This window comes from Pseudorasbora parva, chromosome 18 (assembly GCF_024679245.1).
Source record: "Pseudorasbora parva isolate DD20220531a chromosome 18, ASM2467924v1, whole genome shotgun sequence".
Lineage (NCBI taxonomy): Eukaryota > Metazoa > Chordata > Actinopteri > Cypriniformes > Gobionidae > Pseudorasbora > Pseudorasbora parva.
The window spans coordinates 28,106,772-28,129,966 of NC_090189.1; the positions used below are offsets into that span (position 1 = coordinate 28,106,772).

The following is a 23,195-nucleotide window of genomic DNA, read 5'->3' on the forward strand; positions in this document are numbered from 1 at the left end:
ATGTGTCTGTGTATTTGTTTTATATGTGGGGTACAAAAGTCTGATAGCAATTTAAAAGTGCCTGTTATTTTACGGTAGAAACGCTAGCTAACGAGAGAGAGCGCGAGAGCACTTTTCCTCAGAAGTGTTTTGTCAGTATTCTTGTCTCCACTATTACGCAATGTATTGCTACAACTAACACATTGCTTCCACTTTGTCACAAAACTCGAGTTGACTGTCAGTACTCCAGTATCTAGTGCTGAAATACTTCGTCATCGTTACTAACTAGCACGCGACACCTCATGGTTGCGCATGGATCTTGCGCTGTCTACCTGGATTAAACAATACGGTACTGAACTATGGGAATGCCCGAGAAGAGCTGCATCTTCCTTCACGAGACCACAGAAGAGTTTTTATCCCTCAATCACGCCACAAAATGAATCCTCGTGCTATTTTGGCTTCTTTCCATTTGATTGCCACCATCGGTTTTATTCCAGGTAAGACCGCGTTTATTAAGGGTTCCAATATTTTTCGTTTTCAGCTATATTTCGGCTATATCTTAGTTTGAACAGGATCTTTACTTGTTGTTGGGAGAACTGACATTATTGTGCCTTATAGCCTGCTCATATGTACTGTAAGCTGTGTTTCTGTCTATTTTACGTTGTTTTTGTGCAACTTTTGGTCCCAGAGGTCATATTTGCTTTTGGGATTTTGTTTATATGGTAGATCTAGCCATATGTATTCGAATCCTTAAATAAAACACTCATTTAATAAAATATTAGCCTAATTCCATGTGATAAAGACTGAAAATGCTGAATTAAAATCTTGTATTTTAAATGTTTACAACATTTGACTGTTCTTCTAAATATTTAATATAACTTTGTTATATTCTCATTACGCTGATCTGACGTGTTCTTCAAGCCCACTGATAAATAATAGTGTTTAGAATTCCATAGAGGCATAAAAGTCCAGCATTTTCCTTATTACAAAATCTTCCTTTTGGAACATGGTGCTTTTTTTCTTCTTCATTTATTATCAATTATGCAAGAATGGGATGTTCATGTGTATATATGCATGGTGAGTGGAGGACTTGAAATGTACATATTGGCCATTAGACAAATGCGCTCATTCTCAAGTCCACACATCCTAAGCAACTTCTTACTACAGATAAATGTAATGTGTCATGTATTATTAAATTTACTATCTAAAAAATCTCTGGCATTTTCCCAGATAGTAACCTAATATATGACCCAGAGCATTTCTGCATTTTGTCTAAAGAAGCAACTTTGACACCAGTGTTTCTGTTCACAAGAATTTGATACTTTCTAGACACTTGCTGCTCAGTTTATGCTGCAGGATGGCAGCGCTGCCAGCTGGATCTAACACATCCTTTTCACACCACTGCCTCCATTTTTATCTTTCATTAGAGCGCTATTTTGTTTGGCACTTGGTGTGAATTGATTCGCCAGTGAAAGCGCTGACCAAACCTATCCTCAGAGAACAGGAGGGAGTAATTGATTCAGTGTGCTTGTTCACTAGTTCCCTCGCTGCACCCAGTGTGGTCGTAGTTCAATAAAATATATGGACTGCGGTTTGAAAGGTTGTTGTAGCTCTCCTGTTACTGGCACTTTTTGGTAAAGTCGGTTTTGATAAAGCATTCTTATTTTATCAGGCCGTCCTGAGCTGGCAGCCAAATCTAACGCCTAGCTAGTTACTAATAAGAAAATGAACACGTGAAAATTAAAACGTCTAATGCTTTGCTGAATGATGTTAATCTTGTTTATTTGTCCTACAGACAAATCCAAGTGTCAGCAAGAATCAAGAGAATTTGGGAAATCGATACAAGGAATATTTTCATTTTCTTCTACATGAAACACAACAAAGTAATTAAAAGTGGGCACCATTACTCACTATAGAGAGCTAAAGGGTCTGATTGGCTTATCGTAGAAAATGCCTTAAGTGCTAAGATTATTCTTTATCAGCCCTAGACACTCACTAATCTATTCCAGCACAAGTCACCAAGCTCATAAAGGATGTGAGAATAGCCATTTTACTCAATATACTCAAGGAACCACCGTTTGACTTTGTGCCTTAATTGATTAATCAATCTAAATAAAACATACCGGCCAAACCTAAATCCCTTTCCTCTTGCTTTTCGGCAGTGTGTTTGTGTGCCCAGGGGAAATATGCTTTCAAGCTGCTGAATGATTTATTCGTGAATTACACCAGTGCATTGAGGCCTGTAGAGGACACGGACAACATCATTAACGTCACCTTGCAGATCACTCTCTCCCAGATCATTGATATGGTAATGGAACTCAGTCAATCACACGTTCTTTCTTATTCTCTCTCTCTGTCAATTTGATGTCTCATTTCGCCGCTTTGCATAAGGTCTTTAACATTGAATTGTGCTGTCTGAGCAAATATGTGAACTCTTTTATTCTTTTACTACAAGTAATATATTTGTTTTTATAAATAAAATGTTATATAAACCAGACAATTATATATGATCCAACCCCTTTGTGAAAACCTTCAGAATATAGATTCTAGATTTAGAAAAAAATGGTTGTGCATGTGCTTGTTGTGTCTTGCATATATATATATATATATATATATATATATATATATATATATATATATATATATATATATATATAGTATATTGCCAAAAGTATTGGGAAACCCCTCCAAATCGTTGAATTCAGGTATTCCAATCCCTTCCATTGCCACAGGTGTATACAATCAAGCACCTAGGCATGCAGACTACAAACGTTTGTGAAAGAATGGGTCACTCTTAGGAGCTCAGTACGTTTAAACATTGTACTGTGATTGGTTGTCACCTGTGCAATAAGTCTGTTTGTGAAATTTCCTCATTACTATACTAAGTTAGTGGTATTATAACAAAGTGGAAGCAATTGGGAACAACAACAACTCAGCCACGAGGTGGTAGGACACGTAAAAACACAGAGTGGGGATTATGGTGTGGGGTTGTTTATCAGGGGTTGGACTTGTCCCTTTAGTTCCAGTGAAAGAAACTCTTATGTTTCTGCATACCAAGACATTTTGGACAATTTCATGCTCCCAAATTTGTGGAAACAGTTTGGGGATGGCCTCTACCTGTTCCAACGTGACTGCGCACACACCAGTGCACAAAGCAAGGTCCATATAGACATGGATGAGCGAGTTTGGTGTGGAGGAACTTGACGGGCATGCACAGAGTCCTGATCTCAACCCGATAGAACACCTTTGGGATGAATTAGAGCAAAGACTGCGAGCCAGCCCTTCTCGCCCAACGTCAGTGCCTGACCTCACAAATGCGCTTTAAATTTTAAAACGGTTTGTTTAATTGACTCAGAATTGACTCTTTTGACAGACAATAACTTTATATACGCTGCACTTTCAGAGTTAAAACTTTGCAGAATCTTTTCATTCACTTAGAACTATGTTATACACTACATGAAAGGTCATTTTCAAAAATCCATAATGGGCACTTTAAAATGTCAGCGTGTACAACCAAGTCAAAGGTAATATATATTAAAATTTTCCTTTAAAAGGTTAGTTAACTAAAAAATTAAAATTATTTAATTATTACTCACCCTCATGTCGTTGGATTCATTCCCAGGTGTACACATTTAATCATTAGAAAAAACGGGAAAAAAAACAGACCTTACTGGCCATGACACAATATGTGCCTACAGGGGTCATCTTGACTTGGTGACATCCTTTTCTGTTTAATTTTACAACAAACTTGATAAACTTTTAATAATAATAACAATAAACTTTATTTTATAAAGCACCTTTAAAAGCAGCTTTTTATTTGATTACTGATTTATATATTTGTTAATATTAATATATAATATTATAAAATATTAATATTAAGTTGTGGAATCTGTCTTTTTTTCCTAGGATGAACGAAACCAGATCCTCACAACATACTTGTGGATTCGTCAGGTGTGGTTTGATGCCTACCTCACCTGGAATAAGACAGACTACGATGGGCTTGATACCATCCGTATACCTAGTAGTTATGTATGGAGACCCGATATTGTCCTATATAACAAGTAGGTCGGATTGGTATTGGGTTTCATCGATTCAGCCACAAATTGAATGTCATGTCCTGTCCATCACTGTACATTCTTATGAACTGCTTGTTCATGGGAGCGTACAGTAAGTTTGCCGTCTTTCTACTCGTAACAAACTGCACTACATGGTTATAAGTTCATTCAATTTTAAACAAGTAATACATTTTATGTTTATTGTTTGGTTTAGCTGATCCTGGTGCGTGTCAGTTGACAGATGGCCTGAACTTTCTACTCATTATTTTTCATGGCTCATCATAGCAAAGCATTCTAGGACTAGTAATGAATTTATTGTTAATGTTCTGATTCTAAACATATAGAGGTTTTGGACAGTGTTGTGCATTGTCAATCTGATTCACATGCCCATCCTCAACATAGCTCTGGTTGTCTTCATCAAGGTAAATACATATTTAGGATTGGAAGGGTCCAAATATTATAAAATAAAAAATATGAATTGAAAAACCTAATCTGAATATTGTAGTAATGCTCTCTCTTTCCCCTTTTACAAGTTGATTATACAGCAATGTGTGTTGGTAGTGACTGTACACAACCATCCTATAATGATAAAAATCCAAGTGTTTTTTAAAAATCTCCCTATATGTTTTCACCTGTCTGAACTCAAACCGTTAGATGTGGCAATGTGGCCAAAAATGGCATTATATGACTTTGCAGTGTTATATTGCTTTGCAGTGTTCAACAAGTCACCAATAAGTAGGCACTTTAGGTGAATTTGTAAATTAAGAATATAACTATCAAAGATGATTCATGCATTCATTTTTGGTTTTAATTAGGGTTCTAAAATGTTGAAAAGTTCTCACTATGACAATGATTTTATTGATTTCCACCTTCTGCCCTCCAGCGCAGATGACCAGTTCTCCAGCTCTATGGAGACCAATGTGGTGATCCGCCATGATGGCCAGATTATGTGGGACCAGCCAGCAATATCCAAAAGCTCTTGCAAAGTGGATGTGTCTTTTTTCCCCTTTGATGCCCAGCAGTGCCGCCTCACCTTTGGCTCTTGGACCCACAACGGCAATCAGATGGACCTTCACAATGCTCTGGACAGTGCTGATCTGGCTGACTTTGTGGCGAACGTAGAATGGGAGGTTCTGGGAATGCCTGCTAAGAAGAACGTTATTCTCTATGGCTGCTGCTCAGACCCATATCCAGATATCACCTACATACTTCACCTGAAGAGAAGAGCTTCCTTTTATATCTTCAATCTGCTTATTCCCTGCATGATGATCTCCTTCTTGGCTCCGCTGGGCTTCTACCTGCCAGCCGACTCAGGAGAGAAAGTGTCTTTAGGGGTCACAGTGTTACTAGCCCTTACTGTCTTCCAGCTTCTAGTCGCGGAGAGCATGCCTCCTTCAGAGAATGTGCCACTCATTGGTGAGATCCTGCCAAATAACTTTCCCTTGTAATTGTACAGGTGCTGGTCATATATTAAAAAATCATCCAAAAGTTGATTTATTTCACTAATTCCATTCAAAAAGGGAAACTTGTATATTATATTAATTCATTACACACAGACTGATATATTTAAAATATTTATTTCTTTTCATTTTGATGATTATAACTAACAACTAAGGAAAATGCAAATTCAGTATCTCAGAAAATTAGAATATTACTTAAGACCAATACAAAAAAAGGATTTTTAGAAATCTTGGCCAGCTGAAAAGTATGAACATGAAAAGTATGAGCATGTACAGCACTCAATACTTAGTCAGAGCTCCTTTTGCCTGCAGCAATGCGGCATAGCATGAAGTCAGTCAGTCTGTGACACTGCTCACGTGTTATGAGAGCCCAGGTTGCTCTGATAGTGGCCTTCATCTCTTCTGCATTGTTGCGTCTGTTATATCGCATCTTTCTCTTCACAATACCCCATAGATTTCCTATGGGTTTAAGACGAGGTGAGTTTGCAGGCCAATTAAGAATAGGGATACCATGGTCCTTAAACCAGTTACTGGTTGCTTTGGCACTGTGTGCAGCTGCCAAGTCCTGTTGGAAAATGAAATCTGCATCTCCATAAATTTGGTCAGCAGCAATAAGCATGAAGTGCTCTAAAACTTACTGGTATACGGCTGCGTTGACCTTGGACCTCAAAACACAGTGGACCAACACCAGCAGATGACATGGCACCCCAAACCATCACTGACTGTGGAAAATTTACACTGGACCTCAAGCAACGTGGATTGTGAGCCTCTCGCTGTCTTCCTCCAGACTTTTTAAAGGAAATGTAAAATTTACTTTTATCAGAGAACATATCTTTGGACCACTCAGCAGCAGTCCAGTCCATTTTGTCTTTAGCTAAAACGAGACGCTTCTGACGCTGTCTGTTGTTCAAGAGTGGCTTGACACAAGGAATGTGACAGCTGAAACCCATGTCTTGCTTACGTCTGTGCGCAGTGGTTCTTGAAGCACTGACTCCAGGTGGAGCCCACTCTTTGTGACCCCAAAGGTGTGGTTATCCATATTGCTTGTACACTTTTTTTCTACCACATCTTTTCCTTCCCTTCGCCTCTATTTTGAGTAAATTAGCTGATTAGAGTGTGGCACCAGGTGTCTTTGCACAATATTCCAATTTTTTCTGAGATACGGGATTTTCCTTAGCTGTCAGTTATAATCATCAAAATTAAAAGAAATAAACATTTGAAATATATCAGTCTGTGTGTAATGAATGAATATAATATACAAGTTTCACTTTTTGAATGGAATAAGTGAAATCAAATAAACTTTTTGATGATATTGTAATTATATGACCAGCACCTGTAGCATGCAGTAACTGTTTTTTTGCTCATTAATAATTTTAAAATTGGAATGTTTTTTTTTTTTTTTTATTATTTTTTTTTACAAATTTTCAGCACAACATACAATTCATATTATGCATTTGGCAGATATTTTCAGCAGTTTCAGCATATACTCCATAAATAATAAATTAGAAAAAACATGCTTAAAACAAGAACAAGTTACTTGAAAAGCAGAATTTGGTCAGATAATATTTAGCAGATAATAATAAGTCTTGATTTTAGAGAATTTAATTTAAAAATGTATCAAGGTTTTTGGCATATTAGGGGGCGGGGGCAAAATTTTTGTCCATGATCTGATTATTATTCCCCTATCTTTTTTATTAATAAAATCAGGGAACAAATTAGTACAATGTGGCAATGATTCCCCCCCCCCCCCCCCCCAACACACAGACACACACACACACACACACACACACACACACACACACACACACACACACACACACACACACACACACACACACACACACACACACACACACACACACACACACACACAGCATTTGAAATGCAAAACAATTTAAGTTTGTACAACAAAAGTTTGTTGTACTAAAGTTTTACATTTACAAGATTACAAATTTTACATTTGAGATAAAACTGTGAAAAACAATTGTTAAAGATATAACTACAATTAAGGGATATATGTGATCTGTGAATTATCTTTAGCTGAACTGCTTTTGCCCAATTACTGATATTGCTTTAACATGTTCCCAAAGTGTTCTCATTAATTGGAATTGATAATTACTTCCCATGACTTCCCATATTTTAAAGGTATTCAGTTTGTCTGTACAATTCATGGAGCATGAAGTAGAGCTAAATAATTTGACCTCAATTAACATCAACTGATGGACGATTAGAACCATAATTTGACATCTTCGGTGCATGGTCTGTGTTAAAGTGTCTTTGACTGGTTAAATCTGTTCTGGCACTTTTATTTCCTATCCCAAAAACTGAGCACATGCTGTATAAATGTTTTGTCTTCTTTACACAAGGGGTGTGCACAACACCCCTTGAATTCCTTTGGTGTGCAATTAAGTGGTTCACCAAAGAGAAAACAATTACATTTCAGCAACGAAATAATTATCAGACTGTATAACAGGCAAACAGGCTGCTGAAGCAATAAACAATGCGCCGTGGGTCAATAATTTTAATTAGCCTTCTTAATGAATCTAGGACTGCTTGCAACCGTGCTATTATTAACAAACTCACTACTGGAGTTGTAGCCCATTCATTGGTAAAAGTGCCCCATTATGATATTTTAAAAGTTCTTAATTTAGTTTTTGGCGATCTCCTATGGCTGGTTTACATGCATCAAAGGTTTTCATTTTCTAATAATATACAGTGCCTTACGAAAGTATTCGGCCCCCTTGAACTTTGCGACCTTTTGCCACATTTCAGTCTTTAAACATAAAGATATAAAACTGTATTTTTTTGTGAAGAATCAACAAAAAGTGGGACAGAATAATGAAGTGGAATGAAATTTATTGGATATTTCAAACTTTTTTAAGAAATCAAAAACTGAAAAATTGGGCATACAAACTTATTCGGCCCCTTTACTTTCAGTGTAGCAAACTCTCTCCAGAAGTTCAGTGAGGATCTCTGAATGATCCAATGTTGACCTAAATGACTAATGATTATAAATAGAATCCACCTGTGTGTAATCAAGTCTCCGTATAAATGCACCTGCACTGTGATAGTCTCAGAGGTCCGTTTAAAGTGCAGAGAGCAACATGAAGAACAAAGAACACACCAGGCAGGTCCGAGATACTGTTGTGGAGAATTTTAAAGCTGGATTTGGATACAAAAAGATTTCCCAAGCTTTTAACATCCCAAGGAGCACTGTGTAAGCAATAATATTGAAATGGAAGGAGTATCAGACCACTGCAAGTCTACCAAGACCTGGCCGTCCCTCTAAACTTTCAGCTCATACAAGGAGAAGACTGATCAGAGATGCAGCCAAGAGGCCCATGATCACTCTGGATGAACTGCAGAGATCTACAGCTGAGGTGGGAGACTCTGTCCATAGGACAACAATCAGTCGTATACTGGAGAAATCTGGCCTTTATGGAAGATATCCATAAAAAGTGTTGTTTAAAGTTTGCCACAAGCCACCTGGGAAACACACCAAACATGTGGAAGAAGGTGCTCTGGTCAGATGAAAACAAAATTGAACTTTTTGGCAACAATGCAAAACGTTATGTTTGGCGTAAAAGCAACACAGCTCATCACCCTGAACACACCATCCCCACTGTCAAACATGGTGGTGGCAGCATCATGGTTTGGGCCTGCTTTTCTTCAGCAGGGACAGGGAAGATGGTTAAAATTGATGGGAACATGGGTGGAGCCAAATACAGGACCATTCTGGAAGAAAACCTGATGGAGTCTGCAAAAGACCTGAGACTGGGACGGAGATTTGTCTTCCAACAAGACAATGATCCAAAACATAAAGCAAAATCTACAATGGAATGGTTCAAAAATAAACATATCCAGGTCTTAGAATGGCCAAGTCAAAGTCCAGACCTGAATCCAATCGAGAATCTGTGGAAAGAACTGAAAACTGCTGTTCACAAACGCTCTCCATCCAACCTCATTGAGCTCGAGCTGTTCTGCAGGAGGAATGGGCAAAAATTTCAGTCTCTCGATGTGCAAAACTGATAGAGACATACCCCAGGTGACTTACAGCTGTAATCGCAGCAAAAGGTGGCGCTACAAAGTATTAACTTAAGAGGGCCGAATAATTTTGCATGCCCAATTTTTAAGTTTTTAATTTAAAAAAAAGATTGAAATATCCAATAAATTTCGTTCCACTTCACGATTGTGTCCCATTTGTTGTTGATTCTTCACAATAAATTACAGTTTCATTTTATTGTGTTTGAAGCCTGAAATGTTGCAAAAGGTTGCAAAGTTCCAGGGGGCCGAATAATTTCACAAGGCACTGTACATTGCACATTACAACCTTTTTTCAATGATTCTCAAACAACTCGTCTTATGATTCACTCTCTCTAAATCCCTTCTTTACTCAAGCCTACTCTGCTCTAATTGGCCAGACGGCCCAGTCTGAATTTCAGCTCCGGGGTCTCAGCTCAGCGATTGTACACACTGTAAACACAGTAGCGATGCCTTCGATTTTTCATATTAATCTGGACCCGAATCCTAAGATGAAGCATTAAAAGAACTAGTTATTCAAGCCAAAATAAAATTGAGCAGGGCGTTTCTCAGCAATACACTACTCAGTTTGACGTACATTATGAGATGTTGCAACTCTAATTCCTCACCATACACATTAATTAGCATCTGTATGTCCATCAACAATGCAGGTATACAAACCACAAACAAAGCAGCACTTGCTTACCGTTTTGAATATCAATCACGCTGATAACATTCTTTATTTCACTTCGTTCATGTTATTATGAAAATATTTGTGCAGTGTTGCTTAGGTAAGATGACGTAAAAAGATAACAGGCTTCTGTCTCTTCAGTTTTGACTTAACGTTACATGCTATCACTTTTGCTCTTATTTTAGTGCACTGACTCGCTCGCTAAGCTGAACAGCCAATCAGAGTTCTCTCTCTCACCGTTGGCCTGATTCTACATGTTGAATCAGCCCAAAAAACAGACGACGTCCAACTAGGGCCAATGATGCAGAACACACCGGAAAACCAAGTCGGCCGACAGTCAAAAAAAAGCTGTCGGCTTGGTGTGCGGCAAAAAAACGGAAAGAGCTTTGAGATTGACTGTATAAATAGATGTGTCAAAAAATCTGAGGTATAATTCTACAGAATGCCGAAAGCTACAGAAAAGAGAAGCAAATCGATTACAGCGATTTCAACTGGAATTCAGACAGCGAAACATGGATTGGCAGTTATCATTTTGTGTCACTATGTTAAATTTTAGTGTAAAATCATACCCTATATATTGTTTTGTTATATATTGTATTGACAGCTTATCAATTCAATATTTACCATCTTATAGTTTGCATAATTGGATGTTTTAAAACACAGACAATAACGATAGGGCTAGATGATATGAAACTATACATTACATTGATATAAGTGATCACCGGATTCAGCCCTACCTATATTGTATTTAAAGCGCTTACAGGCAAATATTGCTTTATTTATGTATTTCTTTATGTATTGCAAATTTAGGCTCATATAAATGTCAGGAAACATGATTCCTGGCTGCATGTCAATATCCATGGATCACTGGATATTTGGTAAGTTTTAAAGAACACTATATTGAGTCCTGCCTTTAGATTTAAACTGATAATCGTTTGTTTTACTCACGTTTTCCCTATTAAATCCAGTCATGCAGCAGACTCTTTTGCCACTCAGTCCTGGCTGAGGGAGTGTGCTCCGACAGGAAAGTGGCATCAGTGCATACCCTCTATACAGAAGTGAGACTAGAATTCCTGACGACTCAATTAGGCAGAGTTCAGAGTTAATTCTTTCATTTGAGAGACAATAACTTTATCGTGCACTTTCGACTTCACTACTTTACACATCATTTACATTCACATACTGCTATCTTGCATGAAAGGTAAACATAGGGACACTTTAACATCGGAATAATTTACAGAAACTTTCCTCTTGAGGTCAGATAATCAATGACTTTCATGTCACACATAGTTTAAATATCTATTTAATGCTGAATGCTTTGAAATTAAGTCTGCTGTCTATGTTGATCATTTCCAATGTTTCCACAGGGAAATATTATATCGCAACAATGACCATGGTTACAGCTTCTACAGCCCTGACCATCTTCATAATGAACATTCACCATTGCGGACCAGAGGCCCAACCTGTTCCTACATGGGCACGTCGCTTTATCCTGCACTACCTGGCTCGGATTTGCTTTGTTTATGACATGGGTGAGGGCTGCCTGTCTGTGCACACAGAAAAATGTGTGCAAAAGGGAAGCAACTGCACTATAAACGGCCAGGCTGGAGGCGAGGACTTCGCTCTGAGGGTACAAAGCATTTCAGCCAGTGATGGTTGCTCACAAAAGATAAAAGATAAACTAAATGAGGACGTCAGTCCAACCTTTTCGCTACGGCAAGGAAAGGAGTGCCACACTGGCTGGACAGATTGTACCTGTGTGGGCATTGACCATGGAGAGGTTTCGGGGACTACAGGAGAGAGAGTGTTGGAGAGCGGAGCGGCTGGAAAAGAACCCCCAAAGAAAAGGGAGATACTTGTTGAAGGTCAGTGTTTATGTCATCAGCAAAGCCTCTTGAAGAATATCGAGTACATCGCTAACTTTTATCACGAGCAGAAGGCCACACAGAGACGAAACGGGGAGTGGCGGAAAGTTGCCAAAGTCATGGATCGCTTCTTTATGTGGATATTTTTCATCATGGTCTTCCTGATGAGTTTGCTTATTATAGGGAAAGCTGTCTGAATGCTTGAAAGACACCAGGGGCCTCAAGCATACAGTAAATGTCTGTGCAGTTCTCATACTAACAAAATAAAAAGACAAAATACGTCATCAACACTGATGGAACTCCCTTGTGAAAAAGAAGTATGCTTAATCGTATTGAATATGCACTGGTACTGTACTTCAGACCTTAACTGTATATTTATAAAAAATAAAAAAAAACTGTACTAAATTTCAACTTCATCTTTACAAATGTGTAAAATGCATGAAATACAAGTTTCAATAGTAATTACATTAAAGTATGTTTTAGTTTGCCCTAAATGCTTTCAGCACATTCGGCAGTACAATTTAAACATACTTAAAAATCAATACGCACTCAATACATTATATTAGTACTTATAATATAAGTAGTAATGAGTAGGCCTACTCTTTTTTTTAAGTATGCTAAGGTGTACTTCCTTTTCACAAGGGCAAGCTGGACACACTAAGGCCCTGTCCACAGGAAGCCAGAGCTTTCCCAATCCGATCTTTTTTCCCCCTCATTTCAAGAAATATCTGCGTACTCACGAGATCACTGAAACCAACTCAAAACGATGTAGTATACATGCCAGGCCAGTGATTTCTGTAATTCTGTAATTCAGTAATTCTGCCAGTGAAAAACACTATAGTGGTGGGAAGTTTGGATCATTTTACTGACTCGGATCTTTGAATCTCGTTTAGCAAAATGAACTAATCTATTTTCAAGTCATTTCGTTCATTTAAGCAGAATCTAATTAAAATGTTACGTTCCATTTTTCAACACATTTAGTACTTTTGGAATAAAAAAATAATAAGCTAATAAAGTCATGGCCAAACTTTGAAAAAAAAAAGATTAATTAATTGCGCTTGCCTCACCTCGTCTTATCACGTCTGTTCCCTAGAAAGATTAGTAGCTAGGCTACACCTCTCATGACTTCTGATTCGAGCCGTTAGTTCTGTCATTATGTCTGATCTGGGCCGTGACAGCCTCATATACATAGGTCCTTAAACAGAAAAGATTAGTTCTCTCAAGTTTTCGAGTCATTCGTGCATCAAGTCTCAGCCCCATATAGACAAGGATATGCAGTCACCGGAAACAGAAGAGATTAGTTCTCTCGAGTCTTCTCGTTCAAGTCATTCTTTGGGTTCTTCCCCAATGTGTCCAGGATTCATAGGAAAATCAATTATTATAGGCCCTAGTAGCTAAAAAAAAAAAATGAACAGAAAAAAACAAAACAACTATGCACTTGTTTGTGAGGAAGGTTGTGAATGAACTATTTCTGTACACGGCTGTCACGTCGCGTGACAAAAGAACGAGACTAGGACCGAAGACTCGAGAATGAATCATTTCTGTTTCTGATACAGACTGCATAGGCAAGTGTATGGGGCTGGGACTTGATGAACGAATGACTCAAACCCAGACTCGACAGATGAACTAATCAATTATGTTCCCTGTAAAGAACATATGGGATGTTACGCATGCGCGGTCAACACAAAATGAACTAATCGCTCTCTGAGAAAACCGGTCGTTCTCGAGTCATTAAAGATTTGTTCAAAATAAACGAATTGTTCATGAACGACACATCATTAAAGCCTAGTTCACACTGCCCGATTTTTGCCCCGATTTTGAGTCGCCGACAGGTTTTGTGAAATCGCTGACAAATGCCTGAGATCATAGGCAAATCGGTGCTCGTGCACGCGAGTGACAATCATGCAGTGTGAATAATCAAAGACGCGATCAGATGCGAGTCACCGACGCCGGTGAGATATTTGGCATGCTAAATATCTGGACCTGTTAGCGATTGAAACTCCTGCTGTGTGAACTGCGTTCTGAATGAAAATTACATCGGCGATGACCGACAGCCAATGAAAGAGAGAGAAACAGGGCAGCGAGGTTCAGGGAGGAGTTATAGAGCAGAATATCAGTATTTTAATAGATACATTTACAATTCTATCAAACAGAAACAAAGGCCAAACATTTGCACATCCAGCCACAGCAGCAGCACATTGCAAAATTGTTTATGTACCTCAAACTGTCTTTGCCTACACCTACACCTACACCTACCCCAACCCTAAACCTACACTTACAATAATGAAAATACAGTAATAAATGACACAATATTGATGTGCGCATGCCAAGTGCCCGTAGTTGTATCCCTTTAAGTCTTTCACCGTACCGGACGTAGTGTGAGGACATCACCGTTTCACAAAATACAGGGATTGGCTGTACACACGAAAACGCAAGATTGTCGTTTTCAGATTTATTCACGCTGGGACCCGGTTTCAGAAAATATCGGATTCATGCTTCAAAACACCAGATCCATGTCGATGAAACGCTGATACGGTACAAAATGTATATACGTATACAGCTAAACGCGTCTCCGTGTGGACGGGGCTTAAGTTCTCATATCGTTGTATAGTGTGGATGAATCCACATTATTCTAAATGAGAGAGTGTGTGCCCACAGTAATTAGCAATTAGCATAATACATGCCGAACCTGTATATATCTCAAAATCAGCTGAACACAATAAACACATTTTATATAGGCCTAGACTACTTGTGTTTGGCTACTATTCTGAATAAATAGGTAAGATGCATTGTAGGTTAATTTAGTAATTCAATTAATGTATATAAACATTTCAGCTTAATAGAACACGCCAACTTTTTGGGACTTTAGCTTATTCACCGTATCCCCCAGAGTTAATAAGTCCAAACATACCATTCTCCTCTCCGTGTGTGCCATAACTCTGTCGCACCCACCGCTAGCCTAGCTTAGCAAAAAGACTGGAGGTAAACGGCTCCATCTAGCCTACTGCTCAATAAGTGGCAAAATAACGGCAACATTTTCCAATTTACATGTTGTGATACGTACTAAGACAGACGGAAAATTAAAAGTTGCGATTTTCTAAACCAATATGGCTAGGAACTACACTCTCATTCCTGCATAATAATCCAGGAACTTTGCTGCCGTACCACGCAGCACCTGAAAATAGTCCCCAGCACACTCTTTGTGCAAGCAGGTTGTCATATTGGTTATGTTGATGAAAGTTAACCTATTTTCAGGTGCTGCCGAATATCATTGCGCCGCTACACCGATGGTCCAGCAGTAAAGTTTCTTGATTATTACGTCTTCCAGTTCCAGGTGGATGCATCAGACAGAGTTATGGCACGCACAAAGATGAGAATGATGTGTATGGACTTATCTAACTCTGGGGGATATGGTGAATAAGCTAAAGTCCCAAAAAGACGGCATGCTCCTTTAACATATTCCAGGTTTACAAGGCCTACAGGAATTATTTTTGTTCTTTTTATCCTAAAATTTAAATTTGGATGGTGAATCAGAACCATTGTATGCCAAACTGGATTAAAAAAACAACAACATAAAGGTAGATTTATTTGTTTGTTTGTGTACATTTGAAGTCTTTTTAAGGCATGTGTTTTTTGGTACAGGACATTAAGTCCCTGGGTTTATCAGTCAGGTCACAAAAATAAACGTCCTTGTATTTATATCTTAATTTACTTTTTTATTTATTATATTTATTTGGCTAAATGAATAGATGTTTTTTAAGTATCAGTATTATGTTTACTGACCTTAGGAAAAATATAGCTCTGAAACCAAAAGCCAAGCAAACAGCCAACCTGTTTTTTATTTTATTTTATTTTATTAATATTACACGAATGCTTTCAGATTTTAATGACCATACTAACGTCTTTACTACTTTGAATAGTTTTGAACAGTATTATGTTTGCAATATAAAAAGAGAGACAACAGGGAGGTGATACATACAGTATATGGAAACCTGTTGAATTCATGTTTTCTCTTTGTAAACAACATGGGGAAATGGAGAGCAGAATGACAAATGGAGCCAAATCCACAATAACTGTTTATTGTGACTGTTTCAGATATAGACCTATTCAATAATGTTTGCTGTTACTGCATGTGAGCAATAGTAGCTACTGGTTGATTTGTGTTTGTCCACACACACACACACACACACACACACACACACACACACACACACACACACACACACACACACACACACACACACACACACACACACACACACACACACACACACACACACACACACACACACACACACACACACACACACACACACACACACACACACACACACACGTATATATAATATGCGCTATGCTGTGCACAATATTGTTTAGATACAGTATTTAATTGTTTAGCTTTGCTTAGCCAATGTCTTTGTGAAACAGAGCATGTGTATTGGGATATTTGAATGAATCAGAAAGCTAAAACTTTGTGATGTTTTATGAATGTGTAGTGGGGAAATTTTAACCTTCATACAGAGTGTAAATCCATCAAAAATCCTCATTAAATCCTCATTAAAGTGACAACTGCCTGTGATCCATGGACATGATTTCATCTCATACTTCCCACAAAAAAAAGAAAGAAAAAAGACTGAACTAAAAGCTATTCACATTCAATTATTTGTTAATGGTGAGATTTGAAATTAACCCCTTCAGCCTATTTTAAATCCCTTTTATGGAGGGAATGTAGTTACTGAACATTTAATAAGTTTGCAGTAAGAAATAATGGATTTGATATAAATCATCAAATCACAACATTAAATATTCATTATTTCTTGCACCCTACCATCTATCCTTTTGCTCTGTGTGCTTTCACAGCATAGTAAGGTTAATTAGCTCTTGGCTTCAACAGAACTCTGGAGGGATGATAGAGCTATAAAAACTAACATTCATTACACACATTGAGGCTTATCGAACTTTTTGATTAAAGAGCCTCCCTGAAACTTTCCAAATATCCCTTAAGAATCGAAAATAACCCTATAATTCCTTTTAAACAGTTTTTCATTCAAGTTTGAGGTCAGTAAGATTGTTTTGTTAAGAAATTTATTATTTTATTCAGAGGCTGTGTGCGCACAGAAAACTGGAATGAATTGAGCTCCCTTTCGCGTTGTCATGCTTTTTCAGGTTTATCCATATGTCTGCACTTCTCTTTCTCCCAGACATTTACATTTTTGAGCATTTTGGGAGACATGCAACAAGTGTATGGCAACTGATAACTTATGTACCGCCTGGTAGCACGTTACAATTCAAATGTGAGCATCTACCATGCAGGACTTCAATTCTGACTGGATATCTTCCCAGATTGTCCCTCCCTCCCACATTTTCGTTTAACGTTGTTATCGTCTCATTTTCATCAGTGAAAAATGAATGAAAAGCATGTGTATAATCAGTCCAATGACATGATGAGACACCATCATGACCAGGAAGCTAATATTTTGCCATCAGTAGTGTTCATACTGCCTTTTTGGTGTTGTTTTTCCTGTAGGAAAGCAACATTTATACATGTAATCCCCCCATGCACGGCACTGCATGTAATTAGAGAAATGACGAGCAATTGTCAAAAATCGTTTATCCCTGTCCTTAGTACACTACGGGTGGGTATACACAATTTATGCATCGTTTGTTTGCGGGTGGAGCATGTACAGTCAGCTCTCTATACTTGATTAGTATGCGGGTGTCGCTGTTGAACAGTGTTTCTATGCATTAAAAAAGTATAAAAATCACTCGTTTTTGTAATGTTTTATATACATTTACGTTATTTTATTTTTGAAATATCATGTAGCTTATTGTCTCTTTCAGTTTTTTTGAAGAGACACTTCCCCTCTTTCTTACTTCTTGACAGCGTACATTTAGAATAATAGCTTTGATTGATGATGAAAAAGATTTAAAAATCGTGATTGTTTGGATTGTTTTTCCTGCCGTCGAGCCACAGGCATTCACTGAATCACCCATCAGGTTCGTGATTACAGATACAAACTTATTGTATTTTACTTTTAAAATGAGCATAATAATTACAACAAAAAGAAAAAATATATAGAGGACGCAGTGTTCAGAATAAACAGTCAAGCAAAACACACACCATCCATAGCAACAACTTATGGCAACGCCATTTCAGCCTGACAGATACATAAAAGATAAACAGGACTTTTCTGCCATTTGTTACTGTTTTGTACATGTTGTTATATTAATTATAAATCAAATTCTGCTTTATTGGCCACAATATTCTTGATGATTGTTAAGAGGGGCACTTTTGATAAACATTGATTGTAACATTATGTGTCCTGTCACAAAATGCGGTGAAATCTCAGACACAACGTTAATTGTTAGATAAAGGTGTGTACATGTCTGTAATGCTCTCCGATAATGCGACTAATATAGGCATACTCCACATGTCTTAATCCGATTTAAGTTTAGTTCGACTTTAATTGGATAAAGGTAATTAGAAATCGCTGTTTAGATGGTAGCCTCTTAATCAGAGTATTGTCTCAATCAGATTAATATTGGAGCATTGTTGTTCGTGTAAACATAGTCAGGGATGGTACCGCAAGCCGTCGCTCCTTAGCTGAGCACAGGCTCTAGTCCGGATGTACAAAACCGGTTCTAAAAAAGTTGGGATACTGCACAAATTGTGAATAAAAACAGAATGCAATAATGTGGAAGTTTCAAATTTCAATATTTTATTCAGAATACAACATAGATGACATAGCAAATGTTTAAACTGAGAAAATGTATAATTTTAAGGGAAAAATAAGCTTTAACATGTCACATTTCATGGCATCAACACATCTCAAAACAGTTGGGAATAGGCCATGTTTACCACTGTGTGGCATCCTTTCTTCTTTGCAAACGTCTCTAGACTGAGAAGAAGTTGCTCAAGTTTAGGAATAGGAATTTTGTCCCATTCTTGTCTAATACAGGCATCTAGTTGCTCATCTGTCTTAGGTCTTCTTTGTCGCATCTTCCTCTTTATGATGTGCCAAATGTTTTCTATGGGTGAAAGATATTGACTGCAGACTGGCAATTTCAGTACCTGGATACTTCTTCTACACATCCATGATGTTGTAATTGATGCAGTATGTGGTCTGACATTGTCATGTTGGAAAATGCAATGTCTTCCCTTAAAGAGATGATGTCTGGATGGGAGGATATGTTGTTCTAGAATTTGGATATACCTTTCAGCATTGATAGTGCCTTTACAGATGTGTAAGATGCCCATGCCACAAACACCATGGAACCCCATCCCATCTCAGATGCAGGCTTCTGAAATGAGTGCTGATAACAACTTGGGTTGTCCTTGTCCTCTCTAGTCCGGATGACACTGGAAGTATCCAAATTTTCCAAAAAGTACTTAACATTTTGATTCGTCTGACCACAGAACAGTTTTCCACTTTGCCACAGTTAATTTTAATTGAGCTTTGGCCCAGAGAAAACACCTGCGCTTCTGGATCATGCTTAGATAAGGCTTTTTATTTGACCTATAGAGTTTTAGCCGGCAATGGCGAATTGTGGATTGGTGGATTGTGTTCAACAACATGTTCTGGAAGTATTCCTGAGCCCATGTTGTGATTTCCATTACAGTAGCATTCCTGAATGTGATGCAGTGCCGAAGGGCTCGAATGCATCCAGTATGGTTTTCCGGCCTTGACCCTTATGCACAGAGATTTTTACAGATTCTCTGAATCTTTGGATGATATTATGCACTGTAGATGATGAAGAAAACTGTAGAAGTTTCTCTGAGAAACTCCTTTCTGATATTGCTCCACTATTTTTCGCAGCAGCATTGGGGGAATTGTTGATCCTCTGAGAGGCTCTTTTTATACCCAATCATGTTGTCAACTGACCTAATAAGTTGCAAATTGCTCCTCCAGCTGTTCCTTGTATGTACATTTTACATTTCTGCCTTCTTATTGCTATCTGTCCCAACTTTTTTGAAATGTGTAGCTCTCAAATCCAAAATGAGCCAATATTTGGCATGACATTTCAAAATGTCTCACTTTCAACATTTAATATGTTATCTATATTCTATTGTGAATAAAATACACTCACCTAAAGGATTATTAGGAACACCATACTAATACTTTGTTTGACCGCCTTTCGCCTTCAGAACTGCCTTAATTCTACGTGGCATTGATTCAACAAGGTGCTGAAAGCATTCTTTAGAAATGTTGAACCCATGTTGATAGGATAGCATTTTGCAGTTGATGGAAATTTGTGGGATGCACATCCAGGGCATGAAGCTCCTGTTCCACCACATCCCAAAGATGCTCTATTGGGTTGAGATCTGGTGACTGTGGGGGCCATTTAAGTACAGTGAACTCATTGTCATGTTCAAGAAACCAATTTGAAATGATTCAAGCTTTGTGACATGGTGCATTATCCTGCTAGTAGCCATCAGAGGATGGGTACATGGTGGTTATAAAGGGATGGACATGGTCAGAAACAATGCTCAGGTAGGCCATGGCATTTAAACAATGCCTAATTGGCACTAAGGGGCCTAAAGTGTGCCAAGAAAACATCCACCACACCATTACACCACCACCACCAGCCGGCACAGTGGTAACAAGGCATGATGGATCCATGTTCTCATTCTATTTACGCCAAATTCTGACTCTACCGTCTGAATGTCTCAACAGAAATCGAGACTTGAGACCAGGCAACATTTTTCCAGTCTTTAACTGTCCAATTTTGGTGAGCTCGTGCAAATTGTAGCCTCTTTTTCCTATTTGAAGTGGAGATGAGTGGTACCCAGTGGGGTCTTCTGCTGTTGTAGCCCATCCACCTCAAAAGCGCATTGCAGTAGTCAAGCCTAGAAATGACAAGGGCCTGGAATAGAAGTTACATGTTTTGTTAGGATTGGTCTGATCTTTCTGATGTTGTGCAGCACAAACATGCATGTCTTTTAAATGCGGCCAGGACAGCTGGTCATCACAGATTACTCCCAAGATTTCTGACTGACCCTAAGGGTGTAATCAAAGATGATCCTAGCTGAATGGTGAAGTCGTGGTTGATAGTCAGATTAGCAGGGAAGATGAGAAGCTCAGTCTTTGCCAGGTTGAGCTGCAGGTGATATACTTTTTTCCAGGTCGAGATATCTGCTAGACAGCTTGAGATTCGTGCAGTAAACTGTGGAGTCATCTGGTTAAATGAAATATAGAGCTGTGTGTCATCACTATAGCAATGGTATGAGAAGCCATGTGCCTGTATAATGAGGTTCCAATGATGTATTGCAAATGGAGAATAGGAGAGGTCCAAGCACTGAGCCCCAAGGAACCCCCGTGGTCAGTTGATGTGCTTTGAATACCTCCCCTCTCCAGGCAACCTTGAAAGACCTACTGAGAGATAGGACTCAAACCAGTGGAGCAGAATGGTTAAAAACAACTCGTTTTTAAAAGTGTTTTTGTTATGAATGGAAGGAGAGAAAGAGGTCTGTAGTAAAGGCTGACATTTTTCCGGGAATCCTGTGGGTAGCGGCGTTTTGGGAAATAAAATCCCTATTAATCACGTGATTGGGATGGGAGCGGAATTTTTTTAACTGAGAGTGGGCGGAACCGGGAATTGTAATAATACTGATACCATCTATACAAATATACTGTTTATATAAATTTACTATATGTTTTAATTTTGAACTCAATTCTAGTAGCCCTGCCTCTATGCTCTTACGTTTGCTTTGGTGTGGCTGGTTCAGTGAATCACGTGCTCCACATCGTAACAGTTGGTGGCCAATGCCAACTACCAATAATGTAAGAGAAAGGAGGCTCAATAATAATCTAAATTCAGTCAGACCAGAAAGCCACGCTGCAATGACTACTGTTGATACCTCAGTTGTGTTCACCGACATTCTAGGGCAGTCTGATGTAACCAAAAAAGGCGTGAAAATGCATAAGCCAGCTGCAAGACATTTACTGCGCGCGTTTGTGTGTGCGCGCCTGTGTTTGCATAGATGATTTACGTGGAATATAATGTTTTTTTACTGTAACTGACAGATTCAGGGCAAAAAAACAACACAGGAGTGGGAGGGAACAGGAGCCATTCTTCTGGGTTTGGGATGGGATGGGAATTTTCCAGTTTTTTCGTCGGATTGGGATAGGACGTTTTTTTTTCGTTTTTTTGGGAGTGGTCGGGAGAGGCTTGAAAATCCACTCCTGTGTCACCCTCTAGTCTGTAGTTATTTACAAGTGATGTGTTTAATGTGGGTTTTTTGAGCAGTGGGGTTACCCGAGCCTGCTTGAATGTGGTAGGGAAAATGCCAGTGCAGAGAGATGTGTTGTGATGATGTGTGTGAGTGCTGGTAGGAGTGTCCCAGATAGCAGACAAACAGTGAATCAGCGTTGAATCAATGTTAATGCATCAACTAAAATATCATTGAATCAATGTTGAGATGCCAATGTTGAGAATGTTGATTTTTCATCAGGTTTGCACCCTGAAATAATGTTATTTCAACGATGAAAAATAGATCAAGATGGGCTTAAAATCAATAGTTTTCCAACTAAAATTAAACCACTTATTTAAGTGAATCAATGTTGAATCAATGTTAATGCATCAATCAAAATATCATTGAACCAGTATTGAAATATAACATTGATTTTTCATCAGGTTTGCACCGTGAAATAATGTTATTTCAACAATGAAAAATAGATCAATCTTGCTTTATGTACAGCAGGATTCTATGCCAGTTCATTTGTCTCTTTATTTTATTCATTTTAATCAGAGACCATGTGTGGCTGCAGTTGATATGATTTTGCATCAAAAAGTCACTCAAAGTAAACAACATCCTTCAGTTTACATGCAAATGTATTTAGTTATGCCCCCACAGTTACAACAGGAAATCTCACATTGACTTGAAACAATTACATCTGAATTTATAACACAAATGAGAAGAGCCTGGAAAAACACGACAACCTGCATCTGCAAAATGGAAGTAAATACAAATGTAAACTTGCCAATAAATACAGAAATGAGACAGTACTACTGAAAGAAAGAAGGTAGAAGAAAGAATAAAATACTCCAAACTCAGGGGGTTCCACCATGAGCAATGCCCCGAAGCCTTTCAGGTTGTGTTGGAGCCAGTTTTGCACTGTCCCAG

At 38.3% G+C, this 23,195-nt stretch overlaps 1 protein-coding gene across 2 annotated transcripts; it reads left to right on the forward strand.

The window, feature by feature from the left end:
* The first annotated feature begins 206 nt into the window (after positions 1-206).
* LOC137047052 (neuronal acetylcholine receptor subunit alpha-10) lies at positions 207-16,631 on the forward strand. 2 transcript variants are annotated; one of them, XM_067424590.1, is made up of 5 exons: positions 207-476; positions 2,142-2,287; positions 3,886-4,040; positions 4,918-5,450; positions 11,573-16,631. In XM_067424590.1, exons 1-5 carry the CDS (start codon positions 416-418, stop codon positions 12,265-12,267), a joined length of 1,590 nt encoding a protein of 529 aa, XP_067280691.1. In that variant the 5' UTR covers positions 207-415; the 3' UTR covers positions 12,268-16,631. The 2 variants fall into 2 exon arrangements, with proteins under 2 accessions (XP_067280691.1, XP_067280692.1); XM_067424591.1 differs by lacking the exon at positions 207-476 and having other exon boundaries at positions 2,150-2,287; positions 3,886-3,930.
* Positions 16,632-23,195: the final 6,564 nt, after the last annotated feature.